Source organism: Chlamydomonas reinhardtii, chromosome 12 (assembly GCF_000002595.2).
Source record: "Chlamydomonas reinhardtii strain CC-503 cw92 mt+ chromosome 12, whole genome shotgun sequence".
Classification (NCBI taxonomy): Eukaryota; Viridiplantae; Chlorophyta; class Chlorophyceae; order Chlamydomonadales; family Chlamydomonadaceae; genus Chlamydomonas; species Chlamydomonas reinhardtii.
This window is the reverse complement of record NC_057015.1, coordinates 1,167,558-1,183,422: the sequence shown is the minus strand read 5'-3', so window position 1 is coordinate 1,183,422 and position 15,865 is coordinate 1,167,558. Positions and strand designations below refer to the sequence as shown.

Genomic DNA, 15,865 nt, shown 5'->3' with positions numbered 1-15,865 from the left:
CATGAGGAGTGTGCGTGAGACGAATGCCTTACACACGCAGGCGGTGGCCTTCCCCCATTTTCGCAGGGGAACATGGAGTACTGGAGCTTTCCGAGGAAGACCAGTCTGTCACGTAGGGCGCGTGCGTGCAGGCGCGGGGATCGGGGGACGCACCACCTCAGACACAGGCGAGAGGTCGTGTGCGTGATTTTCAAGACCCGGGCCCGGACACACCACCCTTGGGACTTTGCGCTGCGCCTCACCTTCATGGCTTTATCGAGTCTTGAGATCTGGTATCTTATTGTGGACAGGGGGATTGATGCCAGGCTCACAGGCTGTGAAGCAAGCATAGTCGGGCACTACTGGTAGCCGTGTGGCGATGAGGTTTGTGAACGGGGGTTCGTGGGAGTACTGTATGCTGTCCCTGCTTGGCTTGACTCGCCTGATCGGCGGTGCCCAGCTTTCTCCTTTGTCATTTGTAAGTATCCTTTGCTCAAGGGCTCTTGCGGGCTCCGCCAGGAGTATGCTCTGGTCATACCCGGCGGCGGAGGCAGCATTTGCTGCAGGTTCCCGTTGGCGCACGTGTGTGGCTGTGTGCACGACTGCCTTTCCGACAGGCCGCCCGCCGAACCGCCAAATCCGCCTGCTGCCGGACCTAGCAATACCGCCTGCCATGGACTGCCGCTGGCTTTAGGGTCAGTAGGGACGCCCAATGTTGCATCGGTTACAATAAGCACCCGCTGACGATGTCAAGGAACCTGCAATGTGCATGCGAGCAACCCCTCTGCTCACAAGCCCAAGGGCGTGCCACGTGCATATCATACCGCTCTCCATCCAGCCTCTCCTGACAACAGCTGAAAGATGCACTGACTTGCACCGTTAAGTCTGTTGACCACGCACCAGTCTACCTCACTTCTAGCTGCCCTTAGCTGACGACTCCAGGACCCATCCAAGAGGACCCATGACACACACGCACGCCATCTCAACGCCCGCCGCAGCAATGACCATCTGAAGTAGCCGGGCTAAAAGCACGTGCTTGGGCCCTGCGCGCTTTGCTACCGTATGCCCAACGCCTGCACTGACTCTCCCGCGACATTGGTACCCGCAGCACAGTGCCTGGCTAATCCGAAAGGAGCAAAAGTCCACACAATACGTTTGCAGCCCCCAAGTTCTGTAGGACGCACACAAGCCACGAGTGCAACCTCAAACCCCTCTCAAGCAAGAACGTATGGCAGGGGTGTCATAGCGAGTTTTATCCTTTGTGATAACCTTGGCGTTGTGGCGTGCGGTAGTAAATGCCTAAAAGGGGGGGGGGGGTAACGGCCCTGGCGGTTGAGGGAACCAATACGTGTACAGACCATGCTCAATCAACCTGGGGGTTGCATCACGTCTTTGTTCCGGCAAAATGGGTGCTACCAAAACCTAAAAGCGCGGCAGAGCCTATACGGAAAAGATGACCGCCAAAAACGGGTATCCCAGCATATGTAGTGAAGATTATGTGCAATGTAGGCCGGACATAGGCCGGACAAGGAGGTTTGAACTCCGGAGACATCGATGAAAATCTCTTGCCCACACTCCTCCTTTCTTGCTCCACTCCGATGCGGCTCCCACACATCAAGTTAGCCGCGAGCCCCTTCATTCTCAGCATTAGTAAACCACAATATGCGCGCGTATGACAATTGCGGCATGGCGGCTCATACTGCCCATGCGAACCTATGTTCAAAAGCTCTCCCCATGCCAGCTGGAAGCAGCCAGCTCAGCGCGGGCCGTGCCAGCAGCTAGGATACGCCAGCGCGCTTCCCGCGACCAGGCATTGAGACGCCGCAATGCGCGTGTGCGGACCTCGCCGTCGCTCACCGTTGCGAGTGCTAAGACCTAGGTGAATGCAGGAGTCCCTCTCAACCATCTGTAATGCCGCCCAGCATCCGCAACATCCGTGGGCGTGCCAGTGTGGTAGTTCTCCGCTCAGCACTACACTCTGCTGCGTCTTGTGTGCGATACCCTCGCCCTTGCACATGCTGGGCGGGCTTGCACACCAGTGAACACACTCAAGGCTTCCTCGCACCCCTCTCATTCTCCCAGTAGCCTCAACGGCATAGCCGCAACAGTTGGCTGCAGCCCATCTGCCCCCAGCCCTGCAGCACTGCATGCGCACGGTATGCCATCCTCAAATGCACGCTACGGAAACAAGGGCTTGCTGGACGGAAAGGCGAACCCTCGGCTTTCCTTGTCCACAGAGCCGCGGCGCCACTCGCGTGACTTGCGCAAGGTAGCCACCAGCGAAAGTCCGCGGCCCCCGGAGTTCGGCCGCACGTTCGTGTGTGAACCTGGAGCCACAGCCGCTTCCCTGCTTGCGCTTCCGGTGCCGCCGCCGCCTGCTCCCACCATCGACGCGTGTGGGTGCAGCATCTCCATCTTGGCAAGCTCTTGGTTGGAGCGAGAGCGCGGCATGGATGATCGTGGCATGTGCATTGACAACCGCCCGGTCCGCCCGACAAGCGGCTGCTTCGCAAGCTGCTGCGCCTGCTGCGCCTCCGAGCGCTCCTCATGCTGTGCCTGCGACGAAGCCGGCGGCTCCTCAATCCAAAAGGTCTCCATGGGACCCTTGCCCTTGATGTTGCGCACGCCGCGGCTGATCACTCGCGCGCCCGGCCACTGCTCAGCGATGAGGCCCGCGAAGGCGCCGCTGCAGTGCACCCGGTTGGGCTCCGAGTTGTGCTCCATCTGTATGTCATGCGAATGACGCGTGGGCGGTTGACGGGATGCGGGTCGGGGTTCAGCAAATAATGCGCGTTGGACCCATCATGTCTGTCAGGCTGCATTGCGTCTGCGTTTGCCCAAGGCTTACTTGTCTTCCAGGGCCAACAGGACGCTTGCCCCACCCATTGTTGTAGCCAGGGACCTTGCAACTCGTGCCGACGCGCCACAAGTCACAACACCCGGAACACGCACCCACCACACGGCGGCGGCACCCACGCACTCACCCGTGCCGCGGTGTTAACGGAGTCTCCAAACAGGCAGTACCGCCGGTTGAGCATGCCCACCACACTGCCCACCACTGGGCCGCAGTGCAGCCCCACACGAATGGTGACGCATCCCAGCTCCGGCCGCTCGGGGTGGATAGGCGTGGAGGTGGCAGCGCGCACGGCCTCAAAGGCAAACTGCGCCAACAGGCGGGCGTGTGTGTCGGGCTGCGGCAGGCGCAGGTTAGACACGGCCAGATAGGCATCTCCCACTGCGTGCGGCGAAGCAGGAGCAACGGGGCAGCGGGGGGGCGACGGTTAGCCTAGGAAGGTGTTCAAGGTGTTCAGAGGGGGCCTCTGAAATCGACAACAGGCAGCCATAGGCAGGAGCAGCGGGCTGCGATGCACACATGAATATGTCACACAACACCGTGCCCGCATCACTTCCTCACAACCTCCTCACCTCCCCTACCTCCTCCCCTACCTCCTCCCCTACCACCTCCCCTACCACCTCCCTCACCAACCCCACCTCCATCCTCCATCCTCCATCCTCCCCCACCAACCCCACCTCCTCCTCCTCCTCCTCACCTGTCTCCACCTTGAACAGCGCCATGGCCTGGATGATGGCGTCCAGCTGCGAGTACAGGCGGTGCATGAGGTCCATCACCTCGTAAGGCTGCAGCTGGGCACACAGGTCGGTGTAGCCCACAACTGCAGTAGCGGGCAGGCAGGCAGGCAGGCGAGGGAGTGAGTGGGAGGCAGGGAAGTGGGGGCGTTGTAAGAATGCGTAGCGCACGGGGGGAGGCTGAGGCCGCGGAAATGCAAGGTCAGAGACAGGGGCAGGATGCAAGGGACAAGGGGTGCAGCCGGAGTGTGCGGTCGAGCAGCCTGGCACGCCACGGTACGGCACGGCGCAGGCTCAACGGAAGGTAGGGAAGAGGTATAGCTGCAAGGAAAGCAAGCCTGGCCAATGTTCTCACCATCAGAGAAGTAGATGGACACCACCTCGAAGCGCTCCGGCTGCGGCGTCTCGCCCATGAGCAGCGAACGAGCCACCTGCGGCAACAGACAGCAGCAAGCAACACACATGACGGCACACATGGCATCAAGAACGCTGCACGGTCGCAAACGATGTGCGACAGCAGTGCGCCGGCAGCGACCTCCCCCTACAAGCGCGCGTCCAGCTACGGTACATTTGCAGGCCCTCAACAAACAAAGCACCCCCATCAACGCCTGCCTGCCGCCTGTTGAGCGCACCTTGGGCGGGAAGAAGTCGAACAGGAAGTCATCTGCAGCCGCCACGTGACCCATGCGCCCCACACCCAGGTCCGGCCCCGCCCCTAGCAGTCCCGTGCGCGCCGGCACGTGCCGCTGTGGCTGCTGCGTAAAGCTGCCCGAACACCGTCCCACGAGCATGCTGGCTGCAGCCACCGCCGCCACTGCAGGCGGCGGCCCGGCGGTGGCTCCGAAGCCACCCGCCTCTCCAGGCGCGGTCAGCTGCGGCACTGGAGGCAGCGCCATGTTGCCGTGCGAGGCCGGGCCCGCCGGGTTGGAGGCCGCTCGCTGCGAGCCCCGGTGCCGCAGGTGCTGCCGCGCGGCTGCCATGAGGCCGCCAGTGGCCTGCACGCCGGGCGCTGTGGGCGCGGACGCATTCATCGGGGCGGCAGCGCCGCTGCAGGAGCTTGGTGGCGGCTTGCTGTGCCCCTTAGCAACGGACTGAAACGCGTGGCTGATGTTGCTGAAGAACGGATTGGGCCGAGTGGGGCCAACCCCGCCTGCAGCGGCCGCGCCCGCTCCCGCTCCCATGCCGGCACCAGCACCCGCGGCCGCACCGTGGTGGTTGGAGCTATCCCGCCGGGGGCCGCTGGATCGTGGGAGGGTGCCGCCAACGCCGCCGTCATTCGTTGTGCGGCCGCTGACGGAGCTGTCTCCGCAAACGTCACCTCCTCCTCCGCCGCCGGCTGCACCACCCTCCGCCATGCTCAATCCCAGCGCCTGCGCCATACTGCGCGTGGCGGAGGACGCATGCGCGTGGTGCGTGGTGTGTGCGTGGTGCGGCTGCGTCAGCGGACTGCTGCAGCCGCCGTCATCGTCGCCCCATCCGCCGGCGCTGTCGGGGCCCATGCCCTCAAGACCGCTGATGCCCAGCGTGCCCGACAGCAGCGCGGGCCGGACTATGTTCTCAAATGTGAACAGCACCTGCGGGAAGCTGGGCCGCTGCGCCGGGTCGGGGTGCATGCAGCTTCCCGCCAGCTCCGACAGCTCCGGGCACACCTCATACAGCGCCTCCAGCACCTCATCAATGGATTCGGGGCTGTCGACGCTGATGGCTTGCGTGGCTTGCTGCTGCAGGGGAAAGGGACTCGCAGCCGTGGCTGTGGTGATGCCGCCGCCACGACTGCCGGTTGCGAGCTGCAGGCCCATGTTGCTCAGGCCGCTGCTCGCACGGCTAAGGTTGTTGTTGTCGCCAATGCTAGTGCTCGCGACTGGTAGCAGCTGCTGCAGCTGCTGCTGGGTAAGTGGCGGCTCCGTCGGGAGAGCGGCAGGAGACGCGCGGCCTGAGCCGGCGGGCGCTCGGCCGGATGGGTTGAATGGCGACCGGGCGGGCACCGTCGGGGCGGCGCCGCTGGGTGGAGGAGCGCCGGACCGGTTTCGGCCGCCTGAGCCTGACCCAAAGGCTAGCGGCAGAGCACCACCTGCGCCGTGACCAGTACCGCCTCCTCCTCCTGCTCCACCCCCACCGGCATCGCCGCGGCCGACCGCGCCGTCAGACAGGGAGTCTCGGTCGAAGGCCGCCGAGATGCGCAGCAGCTGGTCACGAGACGTGTCCGGCGTGTCCGTGTGCACGACAAAGATGCGGCACAACAGCTGTCCGAACTCGTACACGTCCTGAGCGCAGCTAGGAATGTACGGTGGCGGCGGCACGTGCATTGGCGGCGGCGGCGTGCCCGCCGCCGCCGGCGCGCCGGCGAGCGTTGGCGTGTGCGCTACTGTGTGGGTGCCGCTGTTGTCTCCGCCTACGCCGGCTGACGGTGCCACGCGGCTCGGCAGCATGAGCCGCCCGCTCACGCCCGTCACAATGCCCGACAGCCCAAACGGCCGCGTACCGCTGCCAGGCACACCCGCAGCGCAGCCCGTGGGCGCGGAGGCGAGCCCGCTCGCGACCGCCATGCCTATGGCTGCACCCGCACCTAAGCCGGCGCCGTCGGCCACACCGGCGCCCAGCGGCAGGGCCCCGGTGTCTGTGGTGTCCACCACCACCAATTGGCGCTGAGGGCAGGAGGGAGCCATGATGCTTGGCATGGTCAGATGCACCTCGCCGGAATCCGTCGGCTGCAGCCCTGCCTCGCTGACGGCCGCAGCCGACGTGAGCATGAGAGCGCTGTCCCGCGCCGGCCCCGGTGGCGCCGCCGCGCCGTCAAACAGAAGAGGAGCTACCGATTTTGTGGAAGGTGTGGGAGGTGTGGGAGGCAACGGCATGGCGGCTGGCGCGGCTAGTGAGGCCGTGGCGGCGGCCGCAGCGGCGGTTGCTACAGCCGGGTCGAATGCGAAGCTGCGCAGCGCCAGTCGCTGCTGCTGTGCTTGCTGCTGCGGGAGGAGCAGCAACTGGTTTTGGAGGTGGCTCTCTGTCTGCAAGACGGGCGTGGGCGGCTGCGGCAGTGGCGACCCGGAAGACGTCACGTCCTCCGTCCCAGCCGTCACCCGCTTGAAGCCCCCAGTCACGGCAGCCAGTTTAATACCCATGAGCGTGCGTCTGGCCGTGCTGCCATGCCCGCTGTTGCTGGCGGCATGCGGTGAGGCCAGGCTGTGTGCCTGTGACAGCTGCTGTGACAGCTGCTGCTGCTGTTGGTACTGCTGCTGGCGCTGTTGCTGCGATTGCTGTTGCTGGGTGTGCGTCTGCGCCGCCTCCATAGTCTGCAGCTGCTGTTGGTGCGCCTGCATCAGGCGCTGTTGGTGCGGCTGCGAGCCATAGGTTGGGTCCAAACTCGAAAGGCGCAGGAACAGGTGCGGGTGGAAGTTGCGGTCCAGGAGCACGCGCGAGGCATGGAGTGGGCCCACCACAATGGGTGGTTCCTGCAGGCAAGCAACGAGAAAGTTAGCGAGACACGAGGGAATGATGCGGTACGTGGGCTTGAGGCCACAAACTAGCAACAACTTATGCCACATACTGCGGGAGGCCAGTGGGAGGAATCATAAATGAAAGCAGAGACGAGTAGTTGTTACGATTGTGCATAGCTGCAGCGATTTGCAGCGCCAGGCGGCTACCGGCGCGCCCTTTGTGGCGGTGGGGTGCGGGCCCACCCACCTGCGCATGGAGGTATGTGACTGCCTCCGCGATGCCGCGCACGATGTTTGACTTGGTGAGCAGCGGCAGCGGCACTGTGCTGTTCTCCAGCAGTAGCGACAGGTCGCCGAGCTCGTACCACTGCCGTACAATAACCGGTACCGTTAGGCTGCCGCTGGTGGCGGCGGCTCCACCGCTGCCTGCGCCGCCTGTGCCGGCCAGCCCTGCCCCAGCGCTGCTGTTGGCTGTCCTGAACGGGGACGCAATGCCCTTTGACACGGAGGTCTCCGGGATGCGGCTCAGCGCACCGTTGGCTGTGCCGCCCGCGCCGTTGGACGTGCCCGGTCCGTTCAGAGGCCACTCCCATACAATGCCTGTAATGATGCATACGTGTCAAGGAAAACACTGCAGAGAAACGGCAAACAATGGGCAGGGCCATCCCATGCACACACGCATACAAGTGCAGGTTTACCGGCATCACCGCTAGGCACCATCTGAAGAAATTGCTCGCACTGGCGCACCTAGGATGGGGCACATGGCCGGGTGTTGCAGCCGGAACGCGCGCCACAGCAGTGAAGACACGTGCTTTCGCAGCTTGCGTGTCACAGTCCACCCGCCGCCCCCCGTCACCGAGCCGCCACCACCGCCACCTGCCGCAGCCGAGCCGCTGAGCCCAAAGCCGCGGTTCGACGCCCGATCCAGATCAAAGAACGAAGCCTGGTCCTGTTGCAGGGTTTGCTCCATGTGGCCGCTGGGTTTCTTTCCGAAGCCGTTGTTGCTGCTGCGTGCCGTAGCGGCCATGGCCGTGGCTGAGTCAGGGATGGTGGCGTTTGAGGGGCCGTGCATGCGCGGAGACGCCCCGGTGAGGATGCTGCCCAGTCCGCCATGAGAGCCCGGTGGCAAACGGCCAAAGGGCGATGTCGGCAGGACACCGTCTGCGGCGTCGTCCAGTCGCAGCAGCGGCGACGGGTTCGGCGAAGTTGCGGGCAGCGGCGCCGTCGTTGTGGGAGACGGCAGCGGCCGAGGGATGCCAATCGGCGAGCTACACATGCACAAAATAAGGCAAGGCAATGCGCGGCGGGGTAAGTACGAGGAAAGCAAAGCGAGCTGGAAAAGCATAGGTGCTTCAGAACTATGTTGCAACTAGGCGAGGCACGGCGGCAGAAGGTAAGTTGACAACTTCTCACCTTCGGCCGACAAGCAGCTTGTTGCATGCTGCAATTGTAGCCTCTGCTTCGTCCCCCGACGCCGCTGCCGCAGCAGCAGGCGGCACTGGCCCATCGCCGCTAGCGACACTCATCTGTGACGTCAAGGTTTTTGCCGAAACGCACGCGCATGTAGATGTAAGAGCATCGGATGCAAGGGCATCACCATCTGTAAGACCATTATGCCCGCCCCATGCAGATCGACTCAACAACAGGGTCTTTATCCCGCGCCCCACGCCCGCGCCCTTGCTTACCTCCATCTCGCTCAACTGCCGCGTCAATGTTTGCGCGCTGCCGCCACCGACGCTGCTAGCACCTGCCGCAGCCATCGCTGCCGCTACCGCGCTGCTGAGAAGGTGGCTGCGAGTGCCCGAGGGCGGCGAGGGCGGCTGCGGCGCGCCCGTCGCCATCCCCAACCCCGACGCACGGTTAGACAGGGGCGTTGCCGGCCGAAACGGCGGCGCCGCCACAGTAACACGCCCCGGTGCCGCGGAGAGGGCGCTTATTACGGTGGGGACCGGCGAAGCCCCGCTGCTGCTGCCCCCGCCGGAGCTGACGGCACGTGCGGCCGCCAGCCCGTTACCCGGCGGCATGTAGCCATTGGCCGAGGCGCTGCCACTCATGCCGTTCCAGTGCCCGTACGGCAGTACCATGCCCGTACTGCTGCCGCCGTACCCGCCACCGCCGCCGCCGCCGCCGAGGTTGAGGCCCGTGGACATGGCGGCAAACATGGGGCTTGCTACAGTCGACGGCCCGGTCGCTGCAGCCGTGGAGGCTGCGGCCGGGGGGCGCGGCGGCACGGCGGGTGCCATGAGCTCCACCGCCACGACCAGCTTGACGCGCGCGCCGCGGTAGGTGCCCTCGCCGGGCTCAAACGTGCCGTCCAGCTTGCGAAGCGGGTGCACGTCAACCTGCGAGCGGCAATGCGGCGGAACGGCACAGGATACTACATGTGCGACCTAGTGCAAGCAAGGCGAGAATACCGTTCCGTACAGGGGAGGCACACCAGCCAGGCACGTGGTAAGTGACGCCCATACATGCCCGCTGACGCACACACGCGCGTACATGGATTTCGGACGGGTCGATTGCCACTGCCGTGGCCAGTGTGGGCCGCGGGTCCCGCAGCCAGTGGCGAAGCACCACCGCTCCCACGCAGCACAGCAGCGCCGCCAGGCAGCACGCCAGTGTGATGATGGTGGTGCCGGCGGTGGTGGTGGGCCAGGCGGGCGGCGGCGCGGCGGGCGGCGGCGGGATGGGCAGCACCAGGCGCGCCTCCGCCACATCCAGCGGGATCACGCCTCGCAGCCTGCCGTCCAGGACCTGGCGGGGCACGGTGGTGGCGGTGGATAGGAAAGTGTGAATGGCGGCGGTCGGTGGTTGGAGGGAGGAGAGCAGGACACGGGGGTTCCTTTCCACGCTGCCGCTGCGCAACCGCCGCAGCACGAGTGCCGCTCCGCGTGTGCCAGGACCATCGCAGTACCATCGCAGTACGTATGCAGCCCCCTCCACAGTGCACAACGCCACACGCACCTGCGACACCACCGCGGGGTGGATGTAGTTCTGCCGGTATGAGTTGAAGCCCACGGGGCCAAAGAACGTGTCCATCTGCAGCGTGTTGAGCGTGTAGCGCAGCTGCATGCATGCAGGGCGGGCCGGGAGGGGTGGGGCGGCAGCGCGCAGGCGTTAGGTAGGCGTATCCGTGTCACGTACAAAGCGGGCGTGCGGCTGCTATGAGGTTTTGGGTTCATTGCACTCGTACCCCGCCCTTCCCAGTATACGGAATCACAGGCTGACAGTCAGCGAACTGGGTAAAACAGCGGCTGTAGCGCTCACCAGAGTCTGCCCGTTCAGCACCCGCCGCAGCATGCTGGCATTGGGCCGCGTGGGGTCGCGGCACATCAGCGCGCCCTCGCGCCACATGAGCAAGTCCGCCATGTCACTGTGGCTCCCACTCCACGTCATGTTGCTGGGGCCGTTGGCGGTGCTGACGTCACACATGGCGATGGTACGACTGAGCGCCGTCATGACCACATAGCCAGCGGCGGCGGCTGCAGCTGCAAAGTACGACGGCGCCGTACCCGTGGCTGACGTGAAACTGTTGGCGAACTGGAGTGCCGTACCAAAGAGCGGGTCGGCATACTGCGGGGTGGGAGGTGCGAATACGATAGCGGGTAAGTGAAAGATAAGTCAGTAGGTGCGGCGTGGCATTGCGGCGGCGGGATGGATGGAAAGGCCGGGACGGGGTAGGGCGCTTCTAGCACAGCGAGTCGAGTATGGTTCAAGTTGTTGCGGCTAGCACTTGCAGGGGTTGCCATCTTCGCTAATCTAGTACGCATGTGTAAAAAACGTGCTTTAAAAAGCGCACAAAAAGCCCCTCCTCACCGGCAGGTTGGGCGCCCACTGCACAGTGGTCAGCGCGTACTCGCCACCATTGTCCTGCAACAGCATCACAATCCAAGTTTGTTGTTGACATAGAATCAAGGCCACGGCCCCACTTGGCCCACCGCATCGGCGCCAGGCAGCCGTCCCTCACCCCGCCTGCTTGGCACGATCCGACCACTCCGGAAGCCCCTCGCCGCCCCCCAACCGAGGCGGGGCAACGCACGTGACACCTGACACGCACGCACGCACGCACGTACGCACCAGCTGCGTCACGAAGTCGGACGAGTTGCCGTACGACGCCATCCACAATGCCGACAGCCGCACGTGCTCCTGGTTCGTCAGCCGGTTCATGAGCTGGCTGGCGCGAGGCACCTCGTCACACACCAGCAACGCGTCCGGCTTCGCAGCCGCAATCTGCGCCGCGGCGCGGTCCCAGAAGCCGGGCCCGCCGGCCTCCGCCTCTGCCTCCGTGTAGTTAAGGAACGCCACCGCCTGAGGAGGAGAAGGCAGAGTAAAGTCACAGGCGCTCTTCAGGTTCGCGCCTGCCTGAACTGCCCCCCAGCGGGACCCACTTACGTCCACTGCTCCCGTGGCATGTATGCTGATAAGCCCGAACCGTTACCCAGCCACTCCTGTCTGTGAGTGTATTGCCCATACAATTCCCCAGTCAAGCAAGCAGCCAGGGCTTACCGCGCCCTCGAAGCTGGGCCGCAGCTCCGCCAGCCCTGGCAGCTCCCGCAGCGCGCCGCCGCACAGCTGCCTGTGCAGCATGTTGTCAGACACCATGGCGACCGCTACGCGGCGGATGCCTGAGAAGGCCATGGCGCGCAGTACGGCCTCCGTGTACTGGGAGGCGGGCGTGAACAGGCCGTACACGTGCGGCAGGTCCAGCTGCGGGACAGGCGGTGCAGGCAGGTGGGATACGAGGTGTTTGGTCAGCACCGTACATCAGGCAGATGAATAATTGACGAGGATTACTTTGTTAAGAAGTCAAATGGGCGAGTCACCCGCGGCACCAACCTGCCCTGTGTAGTCAAGTAGTCGTGTGGACCGTAAACCGCACCCCCTGCACGCACGCGCCCAAAACACAAACCCACACACCCCGTACACACACGCACCGTGTAGACTGAGTCACGTGCTGTGCAGCAGTGCAGCAGCACGCGCGACGCGGCGTCCGCCTGCAGTGCATCCTCCTGCGCGTTGATGCCGTTCCCGCCCAGTAGCAGGTGCACGCTGCAGTGGTGGGGCATGAGCCGTTCATCAGGTGCCAGGTCAGCAGGCGAGTCAGTCCCCTCCCGCCATTCCTCCATATCCCATCCTCTCCACGGCCTGTAACCTGCAAGCCGCACACGTCACACACGGACGCCAAGACGTACATCCCCATGGCATCCTGTAACCACACCGACAGGCCACTCAACGAAACGCAATATTGTGATTGTTAACAGCCGGAACATGGTTACCACTGCAGTGCGCCAGTACGGTACTTGCCGCAAAACGTACCCTGGCTCCGTGCTGGTCCCATTGATTAGGGATGCCAGCGCCGCCTCGCGGCCCGCCTCCGTGCAGTCGTGGGACACAAGCTGGAAGGCGAAGCGAAGCGACCTGCGCGGCGGTAGATGGGTGGTTCCGGACTGATCGCATCGTGTTCGAGCCGCCCTGGCCTATTCCCTGGGGTCGGAGATCCGGAATACCCGCTTTGCAGTGTTGTCCATGTTCGGCTTGTGCGTCCTGCGTGAACTCCTGTCCCGCCCTGACCCCTCTCGTCCTATCCTGGTCCCGTCTCATCGTGTGCTCACCAGGTTCGCTTAGCCGCATCCTGGACAGTGCGTGGCGCCTGGGACGCCAGCCACGAGTAGAAGTACTTGTAGCCGGCAGCGGTCTGCTCATACAGCTGCTCACATGGACCTGAAAGGGAGAGCGAATTGAGCAGGGGTCAGAGAGCACAAGAGGCAAAGGTGATTGTGATTGTATTGCACAGGGGCCGCCACCGGGACGGCGGGTCCCCAGACCGTTGGGCCCGGTCAGCAGCTTTGCCGCAACCCGCAACCAAACAGCTAGGCAGCAGCAAGGGACAATTTACTGCGTCACGCCATAGCAATCAAGGGCAATTTGGAAGCGACAACTGCTGCGAATGTGAACTCCATGCTTGCTCGAGTAGGCATTGCACTTACCATCTTTTCCTACGCTCGCGCCGATGCGAAACACGAGCTCATCTGCAGATATGGCTACCCGCAGATTCGTGAATCCAAGCAGAGCCGCGAGCAACAAACAGAATTTTGGCAATCCCATGAAAACGCGAGAACGCCGCTCGCCCAGCGTTGCGCAATTGGGCAGTCGCAATAGTTGTTGATAATCAAGCTCCTGCCCTGTGCGCCTGTGGCGCGTGCGCAGGGCAAAAGCGCCTCTAAAATGTAGTAGTAGAAGCTCTCTAGAGCTTCGGGCGTCACGCACAAAACCCTGTTGCTGACAATAAACTTATATAAACCTATTGCTATCGTTGGAGAGCAATCGGCGCAAAGCATAGTCAGTTCTGGTGTTGAGCTTTCCGGCCTCAGGTTGCCCAGGTTGGGCTAGGGTCATGCAACCGGTTCATGAAGATATTATATATCGTCAAGGTGTGTAAAGCAAAATCACGGTTAAGCTTCGGGAGCTCTGGGGACCAGAATGACTTGGCAATATACGACAATGCGGGACAATGGCGATAGTGCGAAAACTTGTTGACGATTATCGTTCTTTCCGGTTACGAGGGAAGTTGTGCTGCAAGGCTGCGTCCAAGCAGTCTGCAGCAGAGGCTGGGTCTGCGTTGCCAGGAGAGAAAGACGTCGTCCGTAACCTCACGTAGTGCCAGCTGAACACTCCATGTGCCCTTGCACCCAGAGGCACAGGTCAAGGCTTCCGAGTAGCGCGCATGCAACAGATGATGTGTGTCAGGTCACATGCACCATACAAACAAATCCAGAATTAGGTCAGAAACGTGAAGGGGTGCACCGGTCGCTCATAACGGCCACGACGGCCCGACGGAAGGCGTCTTCAACCTCCTGCACCGACCCCCTCCCCTGGCACCTGCCGTATCTCAACCCCCACGTGCTTCCCCCCGAAAACCGGGAATTCCCAATCATCATACATGCAGTAGTACGCGTGTATCTTGTCTCTCACACGATCACAATCAGTCACACACAGCGATACCTAAGCAAGCAGGTTCCACCAGTTCTGGTGTCGCATGTACCGAGTACTCAGCTTGTTGCGCCCTTCTGCCCTCGCTTGTGTCGTGCATTTAGGGATTACCCCTGTAGCCAGTCCATCTGCGGCGTTTCACCCTCACAAAGCTAGCCATACAGGCAGTCGCACAAAGGCCACCGGCACACCAGGCCACTGGCATTGCCGACCATCCTACATCCCCTGTCGTGCACCGTGACCGCTGCCAGTCACCAGCTCACGTAGACGCCGCCTCTGCCACGCTCTGCTGGGCCGCTGTCACCGCGCCCTCCACAATGCCTGCGCCTGCAGCCGTGCCCTCGCCCTCACCCTCGCCCTCCTCCACTGCCATGCCCTGGAGCTGCTCCGTGAGGTCGTCCGCGCCCTCGCGGATGAGCTGCATCAGCTCCAGCTCAAGCTGCGCCTTGCGGGCGGACACCATGGCCGACTCGGTCTTGATGGCCTGCAAAGACGCCACGTAGCCGGGCGCACAGCAACATAATGGGTGCGGGCAGGAGAACCCATGACCTAGTCCGCGTTCCGCTTGACAGTGACAAAGGCGCAAACCACCTGCTGCGCACCCACCCAGCCCGCCATAGGGCCTGCTCACTTGCAGCTGCTTGTACATGGCCGCCAGCTCGGCATCGAGCTCGTCCTGCAGCGCCTCCACGTCATCACCGGAGGCAGCGGCCTCGCCCTCACCAGTGGCACCACTGGCTGCCGGCGTGCTGGTGGTGACAGCGGCCACCGCGTCAGCGTCACCGCCAGCGCCGCCGGCCAGGCGGGACAACAGGTCTCGCGTGCCCACACGCGCCGCTGTATCGGACAGCGACAAAGGACCAAAAGATCAGTCCACCATGAGAGAGGCGCGGACACATGCTGCATGATGCCACAGTAGGCGGTATGACCTGACTTCTACCGATCCCGGCGGTCCCCATCAGGGATGCACACCCCTGCGCCTCATCATCTGGCCAAGCGACACACATCAGAGTCCAAAGTACTTGCCTGCCAGCTCCTTCTCGAAGTCGTCGTCTACAGCGTCCTCGCCGCCGTCCTCCAGCTTGGCCTCCATGGCATCCAGGTCGGCGTCCAGGCTGTTGATGGCTGCCAGCTGGCGCTTCAGCATCTCAAGCTCAGCAAACACCTGCAGCTTCCAGGCATCATCTTGGAGCTGCTGCAGCTGTGGTCGGAAGGAGAACAGTGCCATGCGGACCGTGGGGGTTTAGAGGGCAGGCGCGGGTCACGGAGGGCGCCAAGCAACACCACACCTAACCTCCAGTCACACAGCCTTGCCAGTGTTCCCTACCTCGCTGGCTAGGCTATCCTTCATGCCCCCCAGCTCAGTTGCTTGTGCTCGTTGGTCTGCAAGCATGCGCTGCACCTCCGCCTGCGAGTCCTCCAGCTCCTGCAGCAGGGCGGTGGCCTCCTCGTCCAGCTCCTCCTCCTGCTCCTCCTGCACCTCGCCAGCGGCCTCCTCCGCCTGAACACCAAATAGGCAATGCTTATTTATGTAGCTGTTCGTCGTGTGGCTAAATTAAAGTGGGCAATCTGCAAGCTCGGCGACAAGGGACGCGGTGAGCATGCGTCGCGTTGAACGCTCCCGAGACACGCACCGGGGCTCCATTGGCCAGCTCTACCTCCGACATGTTTCAGTAGGATATCAGTCAGGTAAGGCCGCGGCAGTATGCGATTTCGCTTTTCGGTCCAAACGTCTTTCTTTGCTATAGCTTTCAAATGAGAATGCAGCGTGGACCGATAGCAACTGTCTTAACCTCTATAGTATATATGCTTGTTTGCGTCAGCCTTTAGTATGATAAGAAACGAAGTGCTCTCGGCTCGCGATCCAAAGTTCCGCG

General features: G+C 63.1%; 2 protein-coding genes across 2 annotated transcripts; both read right to left on the bottom strand.

Annotated features, from left to right (window-relative positions):
- Positions 1 to 691: 691 nt before the first annotated feature.
- CHLRE_12g489900v5 (uncharacterized protein) lies at positions 692 to 13,473 on the bottom strand. Its single transcript, XM_001691064.2, has 19 exons — positions 12,986 to 13,473; positions 12,611 to 12,719; positions 12,315 to 12,416; positions 11,933 to 12,047; positions 11,505 to 11,705; positions 11,076 to 11,306; positions 10,815 to 10,868; positions 10,266 to 10,571; positions 9,963 to 10,064; positions 9,498 to 9,752; positions 8,687 to 9,343; positions 8,415 to 8,527; positions 7,749 to 8,269; positions 7,249 to 7,601; positions 4,200 to 7,016; positions 3,923 to 3,998; positions 3,531 to 3,653; positions 2,964 to 3,214; positions 692 to 2,703 (listed from the first exon to the last, which is right to left on the bottom strand). Exons 1-19 carry the CDS (start codon positions 13,101 to 13,103, stop codon positions 2,158 to 2,160), a joined length of 7,050 nt encoding a protein of 2,349 aa, XP_001691116.2. The 5' UTR covers positions 13,104 to 13,473; the 3' UTR covers positions 692 to 2,157.
- A 47-nt stretch (positions 13,474 to 13,520) lies between these two features.
- Positions 13,521 to 15,853, bottom strand: CHLRE_12g489950v5 (uncharacterized protein). The gene is made up of 5 exons (XM_001691065.2): positions 15,623 to 15,853; positions 15,316 to 15,489; positions 15,015 to 15,189; positions 14,620 to 14,825; positions 13,521 to 14,472 (listed from the first exon to the last, which is right to left on the bottom strand). Exons 1-5 carry the CDS (start codon positions 15,653 to 15,655, stop codon positions 14,248 to 14,250), a joined length of 813 nt encoding a protein of 270 aa, XP_001691117.1. The 5' UTR covers positions 15,656 to 15,853; the 3' UTR covers positions 13,521 to 14,247.
- Positions 15,854 to 15,865: the final 12 nt, after the last annotated feature.

Coding starts and splice junctions, on each gene's coding strand:
- CHLRE_12g489900v5 (XM_001691064.2), bottom strand. CDS start 13,103: ATGGGATTGCCAAAATTCTGTTTGTTGCTCGCGGCTCTGCTTGGATTC. Junction 11,706..11,932: donor CACGTGACTCAGTCTACACG/GTGCGTGTGTGT, acceptor CCTGTCCCGCAG/CTGGACCTGCCGCACGTGTA. Junction 3,999..4,199: donor TCGACTTCTTCCCGCCCAAG/GTGCGCTCAACA, acceptor CTGTTGCCGCAG/GTGGCTCGTTCGCTGCTCAT.
- CHLRE_12g489950v5 (XM_001691065.2), bottom strand. CDS start 15,655: ATGTCGGAGGTAGAGCTGGCCAATGGAGCCCCG. Junction 15,190..15,315: donor AGGATAGCCTAGCCAGCGAG/GTAGGGAACACT, acceptor TTCCGACCACAG/CTGCAGCAGCTCCAAGATGA. Junction 14,473..14,619: donor CCATGTACAAGCAGCTGCAA/GTGAGCAGGCCC, acceptor GCGTCTTTGCAG/GCCATCAAGACCGAGTCGGC.